The 20,840-nt window shown below is 43.7% G+C and overlaps 1 protein-coding gene across 1 annotated transcript; it reads left to right on the top strand.

Annotated features, from left to right (window-relative positions):
- The first annotated feature begins 14,316 nt into the window (after positions 1-14,316).
- LOC143026087 (uncharacterized) lies at positions 14,317-16,945 on the top strand. The gene is made up of 2 exons (XM_076186082.1): positions 14,317-15,501; positions 15,593-16,945. The coding sequence occupies exons 1-2, from the start codon at positions 14,317-14,319 to the stop codon at positions 16,943-16,945; spliced, it is 2,538 nt and encodes an 845-aa protein (XP_076042197.1).
- Positions 16,946-20,840: the final 3,895 nt, after the last annotated feature.

Here is a 20,840-nt window from a genome sequence, read left to right on the forward strand (position 1 = left end):
GTAGCACAGACATCCTGACTCCTTGCTGCGGCGGCGTGGGCATCGGCGAGATGGTCCGCCTTCCGTGAAACTTCGTCGGTGGTCATTTCCTCGGCGTTGCCAAGGGCGGATCGGGCGGGCGCTGGGAGGCGCATGAGCCACAATTGACGAAGCATATCGACGTCCCTGCTGGTTCCGTTGGCTGTGTTTGGGAGGCGGGCGATGGACATCATCTCGAGGTATGCTGTACTTGGTTTAATGTCCCCCAGTGGCTGTTGGGAGAGTTGGAGGATTTTTGCGAGCCCGGTTCAAATCCGGGGACTACAGTCGGAATTATTTTATGTGTGTGTATATGTATATATAATATATATATATATATATATATATATATATATATATATATATATATATATATATATATATATTACATGTAATATACATTGATATATGTACATATATTTATATGTATATATACATATACATTTCATTTTTCTCACCCATCCCTTTAAATGTAAGTCTTCTTGTAACATTGTCATAGTATTTGTTTGCATTTATATTGTATCCCTCATACTTTACTAGTATTGTTCTTGCACACAATTGTCACCATTACTGTATTAATGTAACTTTTGAAATTTTGTCACCATTACTGTAATTATGTATTTTTGTTGTTTTAGGTTACTCTTGAAATGTCTTCATTAAGGCGAAACGTTGAGCTCAAATAGTAGAAAGAAATGGAAGAATACAGTAGTTTATTTTCAATTCACCCGGTTAGTGGCAAATCTCTAATCAGGAAAATCGAGAATTATAGGAAAAACTGAATAACTACAACAATGCTGTCGTGTATTACTGAGAACCTGCTCCCCTTTTACATATATACATTTATATATACCCCTATATACACACGTATATATATATATATATATATATATATATATATATATATATATATATGTATGTGTGTGTGTGTGTGTGTGTGTGTGTGTGTGTGTGTATGTGTGTGTGTGTGTGTGTAACATATATATATATATATATATATATGCATACATATATATGTATATATACATATATGTATATATACATATATGTATATATACCCCGTCTGGGGTATTGGTTGCATATTATTGTGGCGAAGTAGCATGCAGTTGATACTTTAGGGTCTATATGGGGCGCACCTACGAACCAGAGCCACACATTATTTTGTCTGTGATAGAGGAAAACTCTGTTCATAGAGAAATGATGACACTTTTATACTACGACTATCCCTCCGTTACGCTGTCCCCCAACCCCTTGTTACTGTCCTGTACCATTTCTCTGAATATTCATTTTCTTTTTTTCCCTAACCTGTGGTGAGGGAAGAGAATACTACCACCAAGTCTTTCCACTTGAGTCATAAAAGGCGACAAAAATCGGGACGGGGGATGGGATTAGGAGTCTTGCTACCTGTAGCCCCAAAAAGGGGACATTCTTAAAATAAATAAATAAATAAATAAATAAAATAAAGGCATAAGAGGGTCTGGGAGTTTTCCAACCAATACCCTAAGGTTTGGGTCTTTTAATGTGCGTGGATGTGGTACAGATGAGAGTAAAAGGGAAGAGATAGGTAGTATGTTTGTGAGAAGAAAGATGGATGTGCTGGCTTTGAGTGAAACTAAAATTAAAGGATAGGGCAACTGTGAATTTGGGAGTGTAGCTGAGAGGTACTCAGGAGTGAAGAGAGGACGAGGGAGAGAAGGGGTGGCTATACTAGTAAGTGAAGAGATAAGTAAGCGGGTAGTGGAGTGGAAGGAGGTTTCATCAAGGTTGATGTGGATGAAGGCGAAGCTGGGAAGGGAGATGTGGATTTTTGTAAGTGCATATGGGCCTGGTAGTGAGAAGAGCGTAGAGGAAAGGGAGGCTTTTGTTGTTGTTGTTAGATATAAATGAGTGCATGGAGGGATTAGGGAGAAATGTCAATTTAGTTGTATTGGAAGACCTTAATGCTAGGGTAGGAAATGAACCAATTAATGGAGTGGTTGGGAAGTATGGAGTTCCAGGTAAATATGGTAGTGGAGAATTGATGGTGGAGAGGTGTCTTGAAAGAGAGTTGATGATAGCAAATACAGTGTTTAGGAAGAAAATCAAGCATAAGTACACATGGGAAAGGGTGGTGGGTAGAAGGGTGGCAGATAGAGTGTTAATGGACTATATGGTGGTGACCAGGAGTATGGTAGGAAGAGTTAAGGATGTACATGTTCTAAGGGGAGAGAGTGGGGAATGTCAAATGATTATCTGGTGGAAGGTAAATTGAGAGCGGAGAATAGGTGGAGAAAGAGGAAAAGGGCAGAAGGTAGGGAGGTACTTAGAGTGAACTCTTTAAATGAGAGAAAAAAGGAGAATGAGTATAAGAAGAAGCTGAAAGAGGAGTGGGAGGGAGTAAAGGATAGAGTAGAACTAGGAGTGGAGGAGGAATGGGGATGGTTCAAGAAAGGAGTCATAAGGTGTGCAAAGATGGTGTGTGGAACAAGGAGGGCGGGAGGAAATAGAAGGAAGGGTAGTGAGTGGTGGGATGAGGAAGCAAAGAAAGTTGTAGAAGAGAAAAAAGCAGGCATTCATAGATTGGCTACAAATTAGGACGAGGGAATCGTATGAGAGGTACAAAGTAAAGAGGAGGGAAGTTAAGCATAAGATAAAGGAAGCAAAGAGGAGAGCAAATGTGAAATGGGGAAAGAGTATGACAGAAAATTTTGAAAGTAATAAAAAGATGTTTTGGAAGGAAATTAAAAGAGGAAGAGGAGGTAAATCAAGTAGAGAAGAAAAGGTAAAAGGTGCAGATGGAGAGATGATAATGGAAGAAAAGGCAGTGAGAGGAAGGTGGGCAGAGTATTTTAGGGAGTTGCTAAATGTGAAGGAGGATAGGGAGGGAAAGGTAGTTGCAATGGGAAGCACTAAGAAAATTACAGTGATTAGTTAGGAAAACGGAGGAGAAATAGGGAAGGATGAAGTGAAAGCAGCTGTTAAGATGATGAGAGCAAGTAAGGCACCTGGGTTGGATGGATGCCATGCAGAATGTCTGAAGAAAGGAGGTACAGTTATGATGGACTGGCTGGTGAGGTTATTTAATGTTTGTTTAAGAGAGGGTAGAGTGCCAGAGGACTGGCGGAGTGCCTGTATAGTTCCAGTTTACAAGGGAAAGGGGAACAAGTGTGAGTGTAGTAGTTTCAGAGGGATCAGCTTGTTGAGTGTAGTTGGGAAGGCTTATGGGATGGTCTTGACTGAGAGGATTAGGAGAGGAACAGAGGGAGTAGTTCGTGAGGAGCAGTGTGGTTTTAGGACAGGTAGGGGATGTGTAGATCAGATTTTTGTGGTAATATAGATATGTGAGAAAGCTATAGGAAAAGGTAAGGATGTTTTTTGGGCTTTATGGATCTGGAAAAGGCTTACGACAGGGTAGACAGGAAGGCACTGTGGGAAGTACTGCAAATATATGGGACAGGAGGAAAACTGTTAAGAGCCGTCAAGAGTTTTTACGAGAGTAACAGAGCTTGTGTCAGGATTAGAAATAGAGAGAGTGAATGGTTTGAGGTAAAGGTGGGACTTCATCAGGGATGTGTTATGTCGCCCTGGCTGCTCAATCTTTACATGGATGGGGTGGTGCGAGAGGTGAATGCAAGGGTAGAGGGTCAGGGATTGGAGATGATTAAAGAAAATGGAGAAAAGTGGGAGATGAGCCAGTTGTTGTTTGCTGACGACACTGCGCTTGTAGCAGGATCAGAGAAGGGATTGAGGAAGTTAGTGACAGAATTTGAGAAGGTGTGTGAAAGAAGGAAGCTGAAGATAAATGTGGGCAAAAGTAAGGTGATGAGATGTACAAGGGGAGAGAATGACAGCAGGCTGGAAGTGAGCATTAAGGGTGAGAGACTGGAGGAAGGGGATAGTTTTAGATACTTGGGTGCGAATATGACAGGAAAGGGAGGAGTGGGGTTGAAGGTAGAATGTAGATTGAGAGAAGCGAGTAAATGCCTTGGTGGATTAAAAAATGTAATGAGCAATAGACATCTGGGAATGGATGCTAAGAGGAGGTTATATGAAGGAGTGATTGTTCCAACAGCACTGTATGGGGCAGAGACATGGAACATAAGAGAGGAAGAGAGGAGTTTGAATGTGTTTGAGTTGAAATATCTGAGAAGTATGATAGGGGTTACTAGGCTAGATAGAATGAGAAATAAGGAGGTAATGAGGAGAACAGGGGTGGAAAGGGAGCTGGGAGATAGGGTTGATGAAAGAGTATTATGATGGTTTGGACACATGGAAAGAATGAGTGAAGAAAGATTAGTAAAAGAAGTCTGGAAGGCAGATGTGGAAGGAGTGAATATGAGGGGGCGTCCTAGGATGAGGTGGATGGATGGGGTGAAAGGGGCGTTACAAAAGAGAGGAATGTCTGTGGAGGAAGGACAGGAGAGGACAGATGATAGGGGTGAATGGAGAGGGGTTGTGTATAGATGATGCTGTGGTGCATGAGGGGGAGTGGGTGGGGGATGGGGGGTGAGGAAGTATGTACGAGAAAAAAAAATTGACGCAGCCCGAAGGGATTTCTCCCCCGTCTTCTTCTTTTCTGCATGAGGGGACGGAGAGGGGAGGTCGCCGAATTTATGAAGCGGCCTTGCTGTGGATGTGCTGTGTCTTGCGACACTGCTTCTGACCCAGGGCAGTGGACAGGATGCAGGGATGACTCGTCATCCAGGAGGCGCCAAGATGGGAGGGAGGGAGGAGGGTGGAGGGGAGTGGAATACATAGGAAATGGAATGTGTGGAAGTGGTTTCTATGCCTTTTTCTTTTTGGCTACCCCCCGTGTAGGGGGTAAAAGCCTTTGGTATATGTATGTATATATTTACATATATCTATATATACATACATACATATACCAAGGCTTTTTTCCCCCTTACCAGGGAGGTAGCCAAAAAGGACAAGGCATAAAATCATTCCCACCCATTCCATCCCCGAAAACACTCCACACCCCTCCACCCTCCCTCCCATCTTAGCATCTCCTAGATGACGGGTCATCCCTGCACCCTGTCCACTGCCCTGGGTCAGAAGCAGTGTCGCAGGACACAGCACATCCACAGCAAGGCCGCTTCATTAAATCGGCGACCCCCCTCTCCGTCCCCCCACATAAAGGAGAGGACGGGGAGAAATCCCTTCGGGCTGCGTCAAAATTTTTGCTCACACACATTACCTCACCCCCCCCCCCCATTCCCCCGTCCATTCCATCTCATGCATCACAACATTTTCCATATACAACCATTCTCCATTCACCCCTGTCTTCTGTCCTCTCCCTTCCTTCCTCAACCGACATTCCCCTCTTCCCCAAAGCCCCCTTCACCCCATCCATCCATCTCATCCTAGGACGTCCCCTCATGTTCACTCCCCCCACATCTGCCTTCCATACCTCCTTTACTAGTCTTTCTTCACTCATTCTTTCCATGTGTCCAAACCATCCTAATACTCTTTCATCAACCATATCTCCCAACTCCCTTTCCACCCCTGTTCTCCTCCTCACCTCCTCATTTCTCACTCTATCCAGCCTAGTAACCCCCATCATACTTCTCAGACACTTCATATCAAACACATTCAAACTCCATCTCTCTTCCTCTCGTATGTTCCATGTTTCTGCTCCATACAGTGCTGTTGGCACAATCACTCCTTCATACAGTCTCCTCTTAGCATTCATTCCCAAATTTCTATTCCTCATTACACTTTTTAATCCACCAAGGCATTTACTCGCTTCTCTCAATCTACATTCTACCTCCACCTTCACTCCACCCTTTCCTGCCACATTTGCACCCAAATATCTAAAACTATCCACTTCCTCCAGTTGCTCTCCCTTAATGCTCACTTTCAGTCTGCTGCCACTTTCACCCCTTGTACATCTCATCACCTTACTTTTACCCACATTTATCTTCAGCTTTCTTCTATCACACACTCTCCCAAACTCTGTCACCAACTTCCTCAATCCCTCCTCCGATCCTGTCACAAGCGCAGTGTCGTCCGCAAACAACAGCTGGCTCACCTCCCACTTTTCTCCATTTTCTTTAACCATCTCCAATCCCTGACCCACTACCCTTGCATTCACCTCTCGCACCACCCCATCCATGTATAAGTTGAACAGCCAGGGTGACATAGCGCATCCCTGACGAAGTCCCACCTTTACCTCAAACCACTCACTCTCTCCATTTCTAATCCTGACACATGCTCTACTACTCTCATAAAAACTCTTGACAGCTCCCAGAAGCTTTCCTTCTATCCCGTATATCCGCATAACCTCCCACAGTGTCCTTCTGTCTACCCTGTCGTAAGCCTTTTCCAGATCCATAAAGGCCCAGAAAACATCCTTCCCCTTACCTATAGCTTTCTCACATATCTGTCTTACCACAAAAATCTGATCTACACAACCTCTACCTGTCCTAAACCCACACTGTTCCTCACGAACTACTCCCTCTGTTCCTCTCCTAATCCTCTCAATCAAGATCCTCCCATAAGCCTTCCCAACTACACTTAACAAGCTAATCCCTCTGAAACTACTACATTCACACTTGTCCCCCTTTCCCTTGTAAAGTGGAACTATACAAGCACTCCTCCAGTCCTCTGGCACTCTACCTTCTCTCCAGCAAACATTAAATAACCTCACCAACCAGTCCACCATCACTATACCTCCTTTTTTAAGACATTCTGCATGGCATCCATCCATACCAGGTGCCTTACCTGCTTTCATCATCTCAACTGCTGCCTTCACTTCATCCTTCCTTATTTCTCCTCCATTTTCCTCACTCATCACTCTCATTTTCTTAGCATTTCCCACTGCAGCTATCTTTCCCTCCCTATCCTCCTTCACATTAAGCAACTCCCTAAAATATTCTGCCCATCTTCCCCTTACTGCCTTCTCCTCCATTATCATCTCTCCATCTGCACCTTTTACTTATATATACTTGTGCATATATATATATATATATATATATATATATATATATATATATATATATATATGTACATATGTATATATATATGCATATATATATATATATATATATAATGTACACACATATATATGCATATTACATACACACATTTATATACATATATATATATATAAATATATGCAGAATAAATCACTTGAACGCGTGATTTTAATATGAAAAAAAGGAAAATAACCGGAGGCCGAGCGCTTTCGTCTATCCAGACATTTTTAACTAGAAAAATGTCTGAATAGACGAAAGCGCTCGGTCTTTTATTTTTCTAGTGGTTTTTTCTGCATGTACATATACAAACATATATGTATATAAACATATGTATATATACATATATATATATTATATATGTATATATGCATATGTATATATATATACATATATATATATATATATATATATATATATATATATATAAAGGATTACAAAGGATTACAAAGGCGGAGCATGCCGACAGGAGACCTTTTGGTCCATATCTAGGTCGGATGCGAAAAAAAAATCATATTAATAATAAAACAATAAATAAAAACTATAATATTGTAAATAACAAATACATACATACATACATACATATACCAAGGCTTTTTCCCCTTTTCAAGGGAGGTAGCCAAAAAGGGAAAGGCATAAAAACACTCCCACCCATTTCATCCCTAAATACACTCCACACCCCTCCCACCCTCCCTCTCATCTGAGCACCTCCTGGATGACGGGTCATCCCTGCACCTTGCCCACCGCCCTGGGTTAGAAGCAGTGTCGCAAGACACAGCACATCCACAGCAAGGCCGCTTCATTTAATCGGCGACCCCCCCTCTCCGTCCCCCCTTGCATATAAGGAGAGGACGGGGAGAAATCCCTTCGGGCTGCGTCAAAATTTACTCACACATACTACCCCACCCCCCACCCAAATAAAATACATAAATAAATGCATAGGAATAGTTAAATAATAAACAAACAGGTAAATAGTAAATAATAAGAAATTGACATATAACTAATAATAAATGAAAATCAGACAGACAAATGATAACAAAACAAAAACAAATAATATAGAATAAATTATAATCATTACAGCATCTTACATAGGTATTTATCTAAATGATTCTTAAAGCTTCGAACTGAACTACATTGCACTACCTGTGCAGGAAATTTATTCCATTCATTCACTACACGATTGGCAAAGTTGTTTCTACCTACTTCCAAATTGAATCTATTTCCGGACAGTTTGAGACCATTGTTTCTTGTCTGATTCTCATTCAATGTGAAAATTTTGTCACATATGATGTTGTCAATTCCCTTTAAAATCTTAAAGACCTGTGTCAAGTTACCTCTGAGTCTACGCTTTTTTAGGGAAAACAGATTCATGTGTTTTAGTCGATTTTCGGATGATTTATTTTTTATATTTGGAATCAGTGTTGTGGCTCGCCGTTGTACTTTTTCCAGTCTGCCAATGTCTTTAATGAGATTCGGTGACCATACGGAAACAGCATATTCCAAATGTGGACGAACTAACGATTTATATAGCTTGTTAATGAGTGATGGACTTTTGAAATCAAAAGATCGCGCAATCAGTCCCAGAATCTTATTTGCTTTTTCAGAGGCTGAATTACACTGCTTGGATGATTTGAGGTCGTTACTGATAATTACGCCGAGATATTTTTCACTATCCACTTTTGTTAACGAATTTCCAAATAACTTGTAATCGTACTTACTGTTATTTTTACCTATGTGCATTACCTTGCATTTACTTGTGTTAAATTTCATTAGCCACTTTTCAGACCATTGCTGTAATTTATCTAAATCTTCTTGAATATCTAATTGGTTTGAGTGATGATTTGCCACTCCGCACAGTTTTGTATCATCAGCAAATTTGGAAACAGTAGAGTTTAGTCCATGGTCTATATCATTTATATATACTATGAATAGAAGTGGCCCAAGAACGGAACCCTGAGGAACTCCACTTGCAACACTTTTCCATCCAGAATTTTTTCCATTTAAAACAACTCTCTGTTTTCGACCATTCAACCAATTACTAGTCCAACCTAATAGGCTACCACTTATTCCATGCAAAGCTAATTTAGTATATATACATATATATGAAACGTACCAGTCTAAGAATGGTAAGAATGGAAATACACGATTGGGAACAAGAGACTTTATTCCTGACCGGTTTCGCCTTTGAGGCTTCTTCAGAGGTAATATTCGAAGAGAATGAAATCGTTTGCATTTAAAGGGCAGTTGCTGTGATTCACGAGGGACGCGGGATGGGATTCCGTATGCTGCTTGACCTGGTGGTCATGCGGGGTCATGTGTGAGGCGGGTGGATGTATTTGTTTGTTTTGTGTGATCAATTGTCTCATGTCGTATTTGGCGGCATGTTTTGCAATCTTGATATCTCCTGTTCTGTTGCTGATGCTCGCTAATTTGCCCGGCGGCAATAGCCCTCTTTTATACGCTACTATATTTTCATTTTCTTACATTCTTCCCCTCCCACAAAAACCGATCCCGCGCAAGCGGGTGGTCTTTCCTAGGAATTCAGAATTCAGAATTACCTCTCAGCTCTCCTAGAGGTCAGACGTCTCTGTACTCCAGCTCTCTCAACAAACGCCCAGGAATCTTCGCCTGCCGGTGGTGGCGAGGAGATATATCTCCTTAGCTGCTGCCGGTCTGGCACAGGCCGACCTCTTTGTTGACGTCGGCAGACGGGTTTACACGAAGACAAATACACACATTTCCCAAGTCACGTAATTCTCTGTTTTCAGAGTAGTGCTTGGAAGAAAAGAGGCACACGCACACTTGCTCGCTGGCTTAGCAGAGGCCCAACCCAACTCTCACACAGAACCCTCATCTGCTCGCAGGCTGGTCGACGGAGAGGAATTGGGACGCCTCTCTGTCCTACCGGCCCGCAACCTAACGCTGGCCTCTTCGCTGACGCTGGCGAGCGAGTTTACATTCTGGCATTTTACACACAATTCTCAATCACGTAATTCTCTGCTTTCAGAGTTGTGATTGGAAGGAGAGAGATAATACAACACCCGCCCGCCTGCCCCCCCTCGCACCGCCACTGAATCAACTCTACAGGATCTCAAACCCAACCTGGGGAAAAACAGGCTACTCAGGCCCCACCTGTGGCTTATCAGGACCGCGCTCTACACGCTCGCCGGTGGTGGCGAGGAGATATATCTCCTTTGCTGCTGCCGGCCGACTTCTTCCTTGACGTCGGCAGATGGGTTTACACCGCCCACCTGCCCCCCCCCCTCGCACCGCCACTGGATCAACTCTACAGGATCTCAAACCCAACCTGGGGAAAAACAGGCTACTCAGGCCCCACCTGTGGCTTATCAGGAACGCGCTCTACACACGGGAAGTGAACTCTACTCACTTCCCGTAAGATACACACACACACCTCTCACGAACATAGCCACGACACACGCACAAACATCTACACTTACTTTTTATTCGACTAAAATTCGCTTCCTTTCTAACTTTCTCTTCTACTACATCTTCTCATTTCAGTTTACCTCCCACTAAAGATTTTTCCGTTTTTCCACCTTTCTCTACTACTACGCCTCCTACCATTTTCTAAACTTTTGTTGGTGATCCTAATCCCGGCGTCGGCGCCCCCTTCCAAGCTCCCAGTCCATTTCTCCCGAGCCACGACCACCAACTGCCCCAAATCGCTCGCTAATTCGCCCGGTGGCAATAGCCCTCTTTTATACGCTACTATCTTCTCATTTTCCTACAGACATTCTTCCCCTCCCACAGAAACCGATCCCGCACTAGCGGGTGGTCTTTCCTAGGAATTCAGAATTCAGAATTACCTCTGAAGAAGCCTCGAAGGCGAAACAGTGTCATCGTCCTTTTTGGTGTTCCAGTAGGATTAAGGAAGAGGACTGTACGGAATCTATTTGGGTAGAGATTATAGGCAAGAATAAGAAAGTTATTATTAGCGTCTTGTATAGACCTCCTAACCTCAGCATTGAGCAGACTGATTCCCTGATTCATGAAATTCACAGAGCGTCCCAGTACAAAAACGTTGTAATCATGGGAGATTTTAACTATAGAAACATTGACTGGGAAATTTTAATAGGAGATCATGAAGCGAAGAAATTCCTAGATGTGGTGCAGGATAATTTCCTAAAACAAATTATTACCGATCCTACGAGGGGACAAAATACCCTGGACTTGATTCTAACAAATAATGAGCACCAAATTAGCAGCGTAATAGTGGGAGATAGTCTAGGCTTTAGCGATCATCAAGAAATAAGATTTAATGTTATTTGGGAAAAAATAAAAAGTACGAATAACGTTCAAGTACCAGACTTCAGGAAAGCAAACTTTGACAATATAAAAACCTATTTGAAATTGAATACGAAAAGCCAGGCGGACGTTTCAGACATTCTTGATTCTCGTTGCGGGGCTAGTCAGGTGTGGGTCATGGAGGGTAATATGCATACCTTAGGTCAGGTCTGGGTCAAAGAGGGTAATACGCATACCTTAGGTCAGGTCAATTGGGGGCGAGGGCTCAGCAGTCAGGTCAGTAATTTAAATGAAATGTTTAACAATCTAACTGATCTAATTATAATTATTAATGCAAAAAATACATTTATCCCCCTAAAGTCAATACGGAAAAATAGTAATACTCCCAAATGGATGACGGACAGATTGAAACATGAGATCGGAATGAAAAGAGGACTTTACGTAAAAATGAAAAACGGGGAATCACACCTTAGATCAAGATATAACGAAATGGCAAAGCTGGTTAAAAGGAATACACGTTCAGCGAAACGTAATTATGAAATCAAGGTTGCCAGTCAAGCAAAATCCAACCCAAAGGGTTTCTTTCACCTCTATAGAACAAAAAATAAAGAAAGAATAGGACCAATTAAAAACGATGAAAATGTCATGATTGAATCGGAAGAAAAAATGAGTGAGGAATTTAACAGTTATTTTCTATCGGTGTTTACTAATGAGAGGTTAGATAAAGTACCTGACTGCGATCCGATTTTCAGAGGGGATGAAGAAAGTGGTCTAACTAATATCAGCATTAGTAAAGAGGAAGTAGTCAAGCAGATTGACAAAATCTCCGGATCCAGACGAAATTTTTCCAAGAATGCTTAAAGAGTGTAAATTTGAAATCTGCGACCAGTTAACTGAAATATTCAATAAATCGGTAGACACTGGTTCTGTTCCTACTGCTTGGAGGCAGGCAAACGTTGTTCCTGTTTTTAAGAAGGGAGATAGATCGTCTATATGCAACTACAGGCCAATCAGTTTGACATCGGTTATAGGAAAAATGCTTGAATCAATAATAGTAAATAGACTCAGAGAACACATTGAAGGGCATAATTTAATTCGTGTTTCACAGCATGGTTTCTCCAAGGGTAAGTCGTGTGTGACTAATCTTCTATCCTTTTACACTAAGGTATATAAGGCGGCAGACAACAATGAAAATTACGATGTTATTTACCTTGACTTTAGCAAAGCGTTCGACAAAGTGCCACACCAGAGACTACTAAATAAAATCAAAGCCCATGGCATAGGAGGAAAAGTGTTAGAATGGATTAGAGCTTGGATTAGTAACAGAAAACAGCGGGTCACCATAAATGGAATAAAATCTAGGTGGGGCAATGTTACTAGCGGGGTCCCCCAGGGCTCGGTTTTGGGTCCCTTGTTGTTCATTATGTATATAAACGACTTAGACGAAGGGTTAAATAGTGATGTTAGTAAGTTTGCGGACGACACTAAAATAGGACGCCTAATTAGGTCAGGAGAAGACGCCCAGATTCTTTAGGATGACCATAAGCTGTTAACATGGTCGGTGAAATGGCAAATGAACTTCAATATCTCTAAGTGTAGCGTGTTAAACGTAGGGCTACACAACCCCGAAAATAGATACAACTTAGATAACACGTTTTTAAAAAAAAATCTGAGTGCGAGAGGGACTTGGGAGTTCTGGTGAGTCCGGACCTTAAAACCAGGAAGCAGTGTATTAGCGCTAGAAATAAAGCTAACAGAGCATTAGGTTTCATTGCTAGGACGGTAACGAATAGAAGTACAGAGGTAATTATTAAACTGTATCTAGCGATAGTTAGACCCATCCTTGACTATGCGGTACAGTTTTGGTCTCCGTCCTACAGAATGGACGTAAATTCACTAGAATCAGTACAGAGAAGAATGACCAAAATGATACAAGGACTCGGAAATTTGCCTTACGAAGAGAGGCTTAGGCACCTAAACTTACACTCTCTGGAAAGACGCAGAGTGCGGGGTGATCTAATAGAAGTGTTCAAGTGGATCAAAGGCTATAACAAGGGTGATGCAAGCAAGGTCATCATAATAAAACAACAGGGCAGGACTCGCAGTAATGGGTATAAACTGGACAAATTTAGATTTAAGAAGGAAATAGGCAAGAATTGGTTTACTAATAGGGTGGTCGATGAATGGAATAAACTTAGTAACCATGTAGTAAGCGCTGAAACTATCAGTTGTTTTAAAAAACGATTAGACAACTTTATGGATGGGGATGACAGGTGGTGATGGATACGGAGCTGCCTAGTGTAGGCCTTATGGTCTTCTGCAGTCTCCTTTATTTCTTATGTTCTTATGTTCTTATGTAGGTGAGCTTGGCCTGGGCAATGGTTTTCTTGCACTGGGCTTTTGTAGACTTCATGTCTGCAAAGGTGTCTGCGGAGCCCACCTTCAGGAACTTGTGGTAGGCTTGCCGCTTGCTGCGGACTGCTGCCTTGCAGCTGTCCGTCCACCAGGGGTGGCCACGTCTACCTGTACTCGTGCTGCTCAGCGGAATGGCATGCCGGGCTGCCGCGAGCACCGTGTGGGTAAACTGATCGTTGAGGTCCTCCACCGTCCAGTTGAGGTTGGCGCCGCAGTGCCTGTCGACCAGGTAGGCCTGAAACTTGGTCCCGTCCGCCTCTGCAAGGTTGAAGTGCTCCCTCTTCGGTGGTAGATGAAGTACGGGAGCAAGGTGTATGGTGACACGGATGGGAAGGTGATCGGAGGACATCGGGTCATCAAGGGGGAGCCAGTCTGTAGCGCCTGCAAGGTTTGAGGAGACAAAGGATAAGTCGATTGCAGACTTTATGTGTCCCTCGATCTCAGGAATCCTGGTATGACCCCCGTCGTTGAGGAGGACTACATCGGCTGTATCTAGCTGAGCTGCGATGGTCTGGAAGGAGTGGTCGTAGTCATCCTCCCAAAGGGCGTCGCGGCAATTAAAATCTCCCACCACGATCCAGTCGTCGGGACCTCTCTGCAGCCTGGAGGAAACTGAAGATTCTGAAGTGCCGGTACAACCCCCCCGACTCCGACCTCACCACCCCTGATGGAGTTATCCTCCGCACGCCCGTGGAAAAAGCAGAGGGCTTCCTTCGCCACTTCTCCGAAGCGAGCTCTACTTCCAACCTCCCAGAGGCCCAACGTCACTTCTGTCAGGAGCAAGAGACCAATATGGACCTCTCCCCCCCCTACGGGGGAGGACACTCCTCTCACCCTCCGTGAACTCCCCTGGGCACTAAGAGCAGTTCGATCCACGAAGAAGTCTCCTAGTGCTGACAAAATCACCTACCCACTCCTGCGCCACCTCCCCCCTCTACTACAAGAGACCCTCCTTTCCATCTTCAACAAGTGTTGGAAGGAGGGAACTGTACCGGAGGCATGGAAACACGCCATAGTGATTCCTATCCCCAAGAGTGGTAAACCCCGGAACAAGATAGCCAACCACAGGCCTGTTTCGCTCACCTCCCACGTAGGGAAAATCTACGAGAGGATGGTACTCAACCGACTGTCGCACTTCGCGGAATCAAGAAGAGCCCTTCCAACACTCCAGGCAGGCTTTAGGAAGAGACGAAGCGTCACGGACCACATCGTGAGGCTGTCTGAACATATCCGAAGGGCCCAGCGACAGAGGAGGATCTTGCACACCTGCTTCCTGGACATCGCCAAAGCATTCGACACGGTCTGGCACGCCAAGCTCCTTCACAAACTAAAATCCTTGGGAGTCTCCCCAGCTATCTACGCTTTCACCCGATCGTTCCTCTCCAATCGCTCCATCTCGGTGAGATGGAAGGGAACCCTCAGCCAACAGGCCCCCGTCGACATGGGAGTCCCCCAAGGCTCTGTCGTGGCCCACCTACTCTTCACACTACTGCTGGCGGATGTCGGAAAAGGCGTGCGCAGCGACACGGTCGTCACTGCCTATGCCGACGATGTAGCACTATGGCGCAAGTCCAGGCACAGGCGTCCCGCTTCTGCACAACACAAAGCGGAACTTCGGGTATTCCAAAGCCAAATAGAGCTGGTGGTGGCACAACTCACGAGCCTGGGATTCTCACTCTCCTCGACCAAAACGGTGTACATGCCTGTACATCAAGTTGGCTACAATAGGGGAGAGTATCCCAACTGGAACCACATCACAGTCTGTGGCTCACCTGTGAAGCCCACGGCCTCAGCTCGATACCTGGGAGTCATTTTCCAGAGAGACGGACGGTGGACCAAGCACATCCAACAGGTCTCCCGAAACGCTAGACGAGCACTCAATCTGGTTCGGGCTATCCGACACGAGTCCTGGAGTAAGCACCGTGCCACCCTTATTCCCATAGTCCAGTCTTGTGCGCTCTCGGCTCCTCTTTGGCGCCCTTGCCCTCCACGACCTACCGCCAGAGACCCTACGCAACATGACCCGGATCGAGTGCCAAGCACTCCGCCTAGCGCTCGGTCTACCGACATCAGTCCCGCAGGAGCAAGTATACAGCGAAGCTGGGATCCTTCCTCTCCGACATCGTCTCAAGCGGGACGCCTGCAGATACCTTTTTGGCTCCGCGAGGGTCCCAAACTCTACGGATGCGGAACTGACAGAAGGCTGGGTCGAAAACCAGACTACAGCTCTTATTCAAGGCCTGCCCAGCTCAATAAAGGACATCTGTCTCGCAGCCGGACTTCGACCAGACGACCGAAGGCTTGTATCCCAGCATCAATTCGACCCTGTTCCTCCCTGGGACCTGGACCCTCCCGACGTCACACCTGGCATCCCCGGACTAAACCGCGACGACAGCCCCCACCTGCTGTTAATGCGGACCCGAGAGTTACTGGCGAGAAAATATGCGGAAGACTTCCTCGTCTACACAGATGGCTCCGTCCGTGAGGACGGCCGCACTGGAGCGGGAGTCTTCCTGCAGCCGACAAACGAATCCTTCTCGGTGAAGCTTCCCCCCACCACCATCCAAACGGCCGAGCTCGTCGCCATCCGAGAAGCAGTGGTCAAGGTCATCAACCTACCCCAACCTCCACCACGAGTCACCATCCTCTCTGACTCCCGAACAAGCCTGACTATCCTGCAGGGAGCATACTACGAGTCGAGGCCCGAACTCCTCGACGACATACTACGCCTCTCGACTGAGGCCACAAATCTAGGCGTCCGCCTCCGTTTCCAGTGGGTCCCATCCCACGTGGGACTACACGGAAATGAAATGGCGGATAGCGCCGCCAAACGAGACGCTCTACTGCCAGAGGAAAACCGGGTCGTGTTTCAGCTCACGCCCTGCGACACTTTCCGCAGGACAGAACAAGCTTCCTGGGACATCTGGGAGTCGGACTACGCCGCCACCGCAGCCTCCCGGGGATGGCCCACTACTCGCCCTATGACCAAGGCCTCGGCCTCTTGCTCACTACCTCCTCACATATCTTCTGCTATTTCCTGGATCCGGGTCAACCACTGGTGGACCAAATTCCTACAACCTACCTGCATCTGCGGCACCGAACCGGTGTCCTTCCAGCACTGCCTCTTCTTCTGCCCCACGCTGAAGGACCACTTCCTCCCTCTACGAGACCTTCTCGGCGACCCTTCTACAGCCCTGGACCGCCTCCGGGCCAACACCACCACGGATTCAGGCCACACCCATATCGTCCTGGCAGCCCAGCCAACGTGCTCCTCCCCAGTAGGAGCCCTCCTCTAAAAAAGAAGGGTCATCTTAAACACTCCATCACATCTACACATAAACCGTTCCCTCTGGCACATGCTCCTGTCAGGAGCACTCCTCCCCCCTCCAACTCACAACACCACCGCAAGCTAAAAGACAGTCCCTAAATCGGATACCTCCGCTGGGACGAAAAAAAAATAAAAAAAAAAAAAAAAAAAAAAAAAAAAGCAAAACAGGTCAGGAATAAAATCGTTTGTTCTCAATCGTGTCTTTCCATTCTTACCATTCATACACCTGTCATTATGTCACGATATATATGTATATATATATAATACATATATATGTATACATATTTACACATATATGTAAATATATATGTATTATATATATATATATATAATACATATATATGTACATATATATACATATATATATATATATATTATATATATATATATATATGTAATATATATATATATATATATATATATATATATATATATATATATATATTGGAAAGACATCCTGACATGCTGTAAGAGGAGTAGAGGGAAACACACAAGTAGAACAAGAGTTTATTTTGTGACTAATTTTGCACAATGGTGCTTCATCCAATCGTCCAACACAGTGAACTCTTTTTATATACCAAGGGCAAGTAGTGCTCCGAACATAATTCCAAGAATATAAACTAAAGTCATTGCTGAAAGGTATTTAAATCCTGTGTAATGTCCATCTGGTGCAGGTCATTTTTCCCTAATTCGGTCTCTGGCACACATTAGAAGGGGCAGGCGATTTCTTTGGCCCAGTTGTTGCTAACACCACTCCACTAAATTACGATAGGCAAGATATGTACAGCCTGAAAGAATTAAAAGAATCGATTAATCATTATTTCCTATTGCGTGCTGGCCATGTTGAAGAATGTATACAACAACTGTTACGTCATCAGTGCCCTAGCGGTGGAAAATGTAACTACAACATTGAAAAGTTAGTCTGCTATCAGGAACTTTGAAGATCATGCAATTTGAATAAAACCAAGACTATAAAATGCTAGAAACGTGCATTTTAGTATTCTGAATTCTTCTAAGTTATATTTTCATACATGAAATAACAAAAAGAAATTCAAAACCTTCTCAGTTGACCTTTAAGTTCTTAAGGTGTACAAATTTGACTATTTTCACCAGAATATTAAATTGGTAATACACTGTAAAGGTTGATGTGTGTGTGTGTGTGGTCTGGAGGCACAATTACCAGCTAGGATTCTTGCAGTCTGGCAAGATTGTGGTGATCCAGAAGTACAACCACTAAGGTCCCAAGGTTAGGTCAGGCTAGGATACGTGATTTTTCTGTGACGAACTGTCTTGCCTGTTTATACTTTTACAAATTATTATGTTTGTCACCAGGCTACCGCTCTGTGGCACCCCTTTGGTAATGACAAGGTTAATGAAAGCATAACATGGTGACATGTCCTACATAATTTGTTTGGTGAGAGCACTGCCATTTTGACAGTCTCCCGATCCTATTTTTCAGTAAGTTGGTCGAAACTTCCTTATGCGGTACCCTTGAAGCTACATTTTCGCACTCATTTTCTTGTTTTTCTGAATTAAAGTCACCACTTCAGCCGGGATGGGTTGTGCACAGTACAAGATGCTCACGTGAACCATCCCCCCACGCCTTGTCAGTGGATGCCTGGGTATGGTACTTTCTTTTTCTACACCTAACAACCTGGATTTACTAGCATCCAGTTACCTCTCACTAGTCTCAGTCACGATGAAACTCCTGTTGTTGTTATATTTACACTGTGGCCACTAAGTTAAGCTAGATATAAACAATATAAACGCTAACGATGCGCTAACCGTCCAATATGGCGGAAGAACGACAAGTCACGTGAGTGAAAACCCTCAACACAACAATGACTGTGTGAGAAGCACTGCCCAGGATGGATGCTGTGCATACCGTTCCTATCGAGTTGAAGATCTTCAATTACAATGCTTTGGCAATATCAGACCTTATCATATATCCAATGTGGATACCATAAAACAACCACAGTGGTGGCACCAGGGGGGGGGGCTTGGGGGGGCTTTAGCCCCCACCCCCAAAAAAGTGGCCAGCCACCCCATCTGAAATGAGCAAATTGAAAATTTAAAACACTCATTGAAATAATTTTATTAAGTGGAATTTTTAATTGCCAGGGCTAAAGATTTGTCAGCCATCAGTGCTAGCCCTACCATTAAACCCCCTCCCCTTCTGAAATGAGGACAATATATGTGTATTATCATATTACTATTAGCCCCCCAAAAATTTGCTCAGCCCCCCCTTAGCCTCCCCAACTAAAAATTCCTGGCGCCGCCGCTGAACAACCAGTATAAATGCAATTGCCAAATTGAGATGCTACTATGAATAGTTTTGTTTCAGATCTAGTGTGAGAAGAGAAGCGGCATCCGGTAACGAAATGTCCTCGCTTACTAGAACAATTAATTGCCTGGCTAAGCAGATGGCTCTAGATGTCCACGGAACTGGCAGATGGTTGGATAACCAACACGGAATTGGAGGTTCGATGTTACGTGACGTGCTGCTGCACAGGTTCACAAGGGGCAGACTCAGGTTTTACATTCATCTCCAGAAGCTGCGAAGGAGGGATGGATGATGCAATATTCTGCTGGAGTAAGACGAGGCTTCTGGTAGGTGAAATAGTGCGCATTCGAGAAAGCTATGACGGCAATCATTTGTGGCTAGACCAGAAATAAATGCGCATGCGCAGGGGATTGCTTGATTTTTATGTTTTTTTTTTCCTTTATTTGAATTATTTTATTATTTTGGTGTCATTGGCACAAACTGGCAGTGGTTGGTCAGGCTCTCCAGTGACTGATGTCAACTTTCCAGATTGTACAATCGATCGGGAAGAAGCTGTTTGGAGAGATGGGAGTAATGAGCATGTTTACCTTATCTGGAGAGTGCTTCGCGATAGCAGCAGAGTGAATCAAGGCAAATTATCAGCGTTCTCTTCCAATGATGCCATTGATCAGCCTACGTAATATCTACCGAACTATCAAATTTCGAGGGCCGTAGTACATTGTTCATATTACTGCATACAATAGTAATGAAATTATCTAAAGTCAAATAAATTGTAATGAAACTATCTTCGTAAGGCTTTATTAGAGTTCAGAATCAACCATATGTGCTACACCACAGTACCATGTTTACCGAATTATAACAAATTTAGTTATTGCAGGATGAAAACTTACAATGGACAATCCGCAATAATGCAGATTAGTACACTAAACCGCAAAGGATAAAACAAAACTAAATTTTATTCGTTTTATTTTATGACGTCCTGCATTTTTTTATAATATAAATGTGAATTGCAACAAGCACAGATAAAACTCATAAAACATTGGGAGTCTTCTTTTAGTCCAAATTTTTAGAGGGGTAGGCCTATATAATTTATAAGTGGTTACCTAGAGTTACGCCCATCGTTTTAACGAATATATTGTTCTTTGGCCCTTAACTTACAGTACATTCATATGTATCTAGACTGGTCTGAATGTATTCTTACGCAGCAATTATCGAACTTGCCCCATCAGAGATTTGAATTTGAGTATAAAGGAAAATGAACCAATATCATCCAATCTAATAAGTTTGTAGATTGATTACTTTTATCTGCAAGCCATACATCGTAGTAGTACACTAAATAATACGTTTGCATGTGTGAACTACTTTCACTAGCGCTTTCGATTTGTTGTTCCTCAGTCCTCTGAGGATAATCAATAAGGGAAAGACTACACACGGAAAAGGCACCAAGCTACAGGCATGTAAGAACATAAACGAATAGTAAAGATAGTTTTAAATATTCTGTAATAAGATTCAACTCTATCAGTAAACCCTTCCGAATGCTTTGAGTGTTTATGTTTCGTCGCTTATATGTATCAGTTTA

Source organism: Oratosquilla oratoria, chromosome 6, assembly GCF_046742065.1.
Source record: "Oratosquilla oratoria isolate Oo_2021 chromosome 6, ASM4674206v1, whole genome shotgun sequence".
Lineage (NCBI taxonomy): Eukaryota > Metazoa > Arthropoda > Malacostraca > Stomatopoda > Squillidae > Oratosquilla > Oratosquilla oratoria.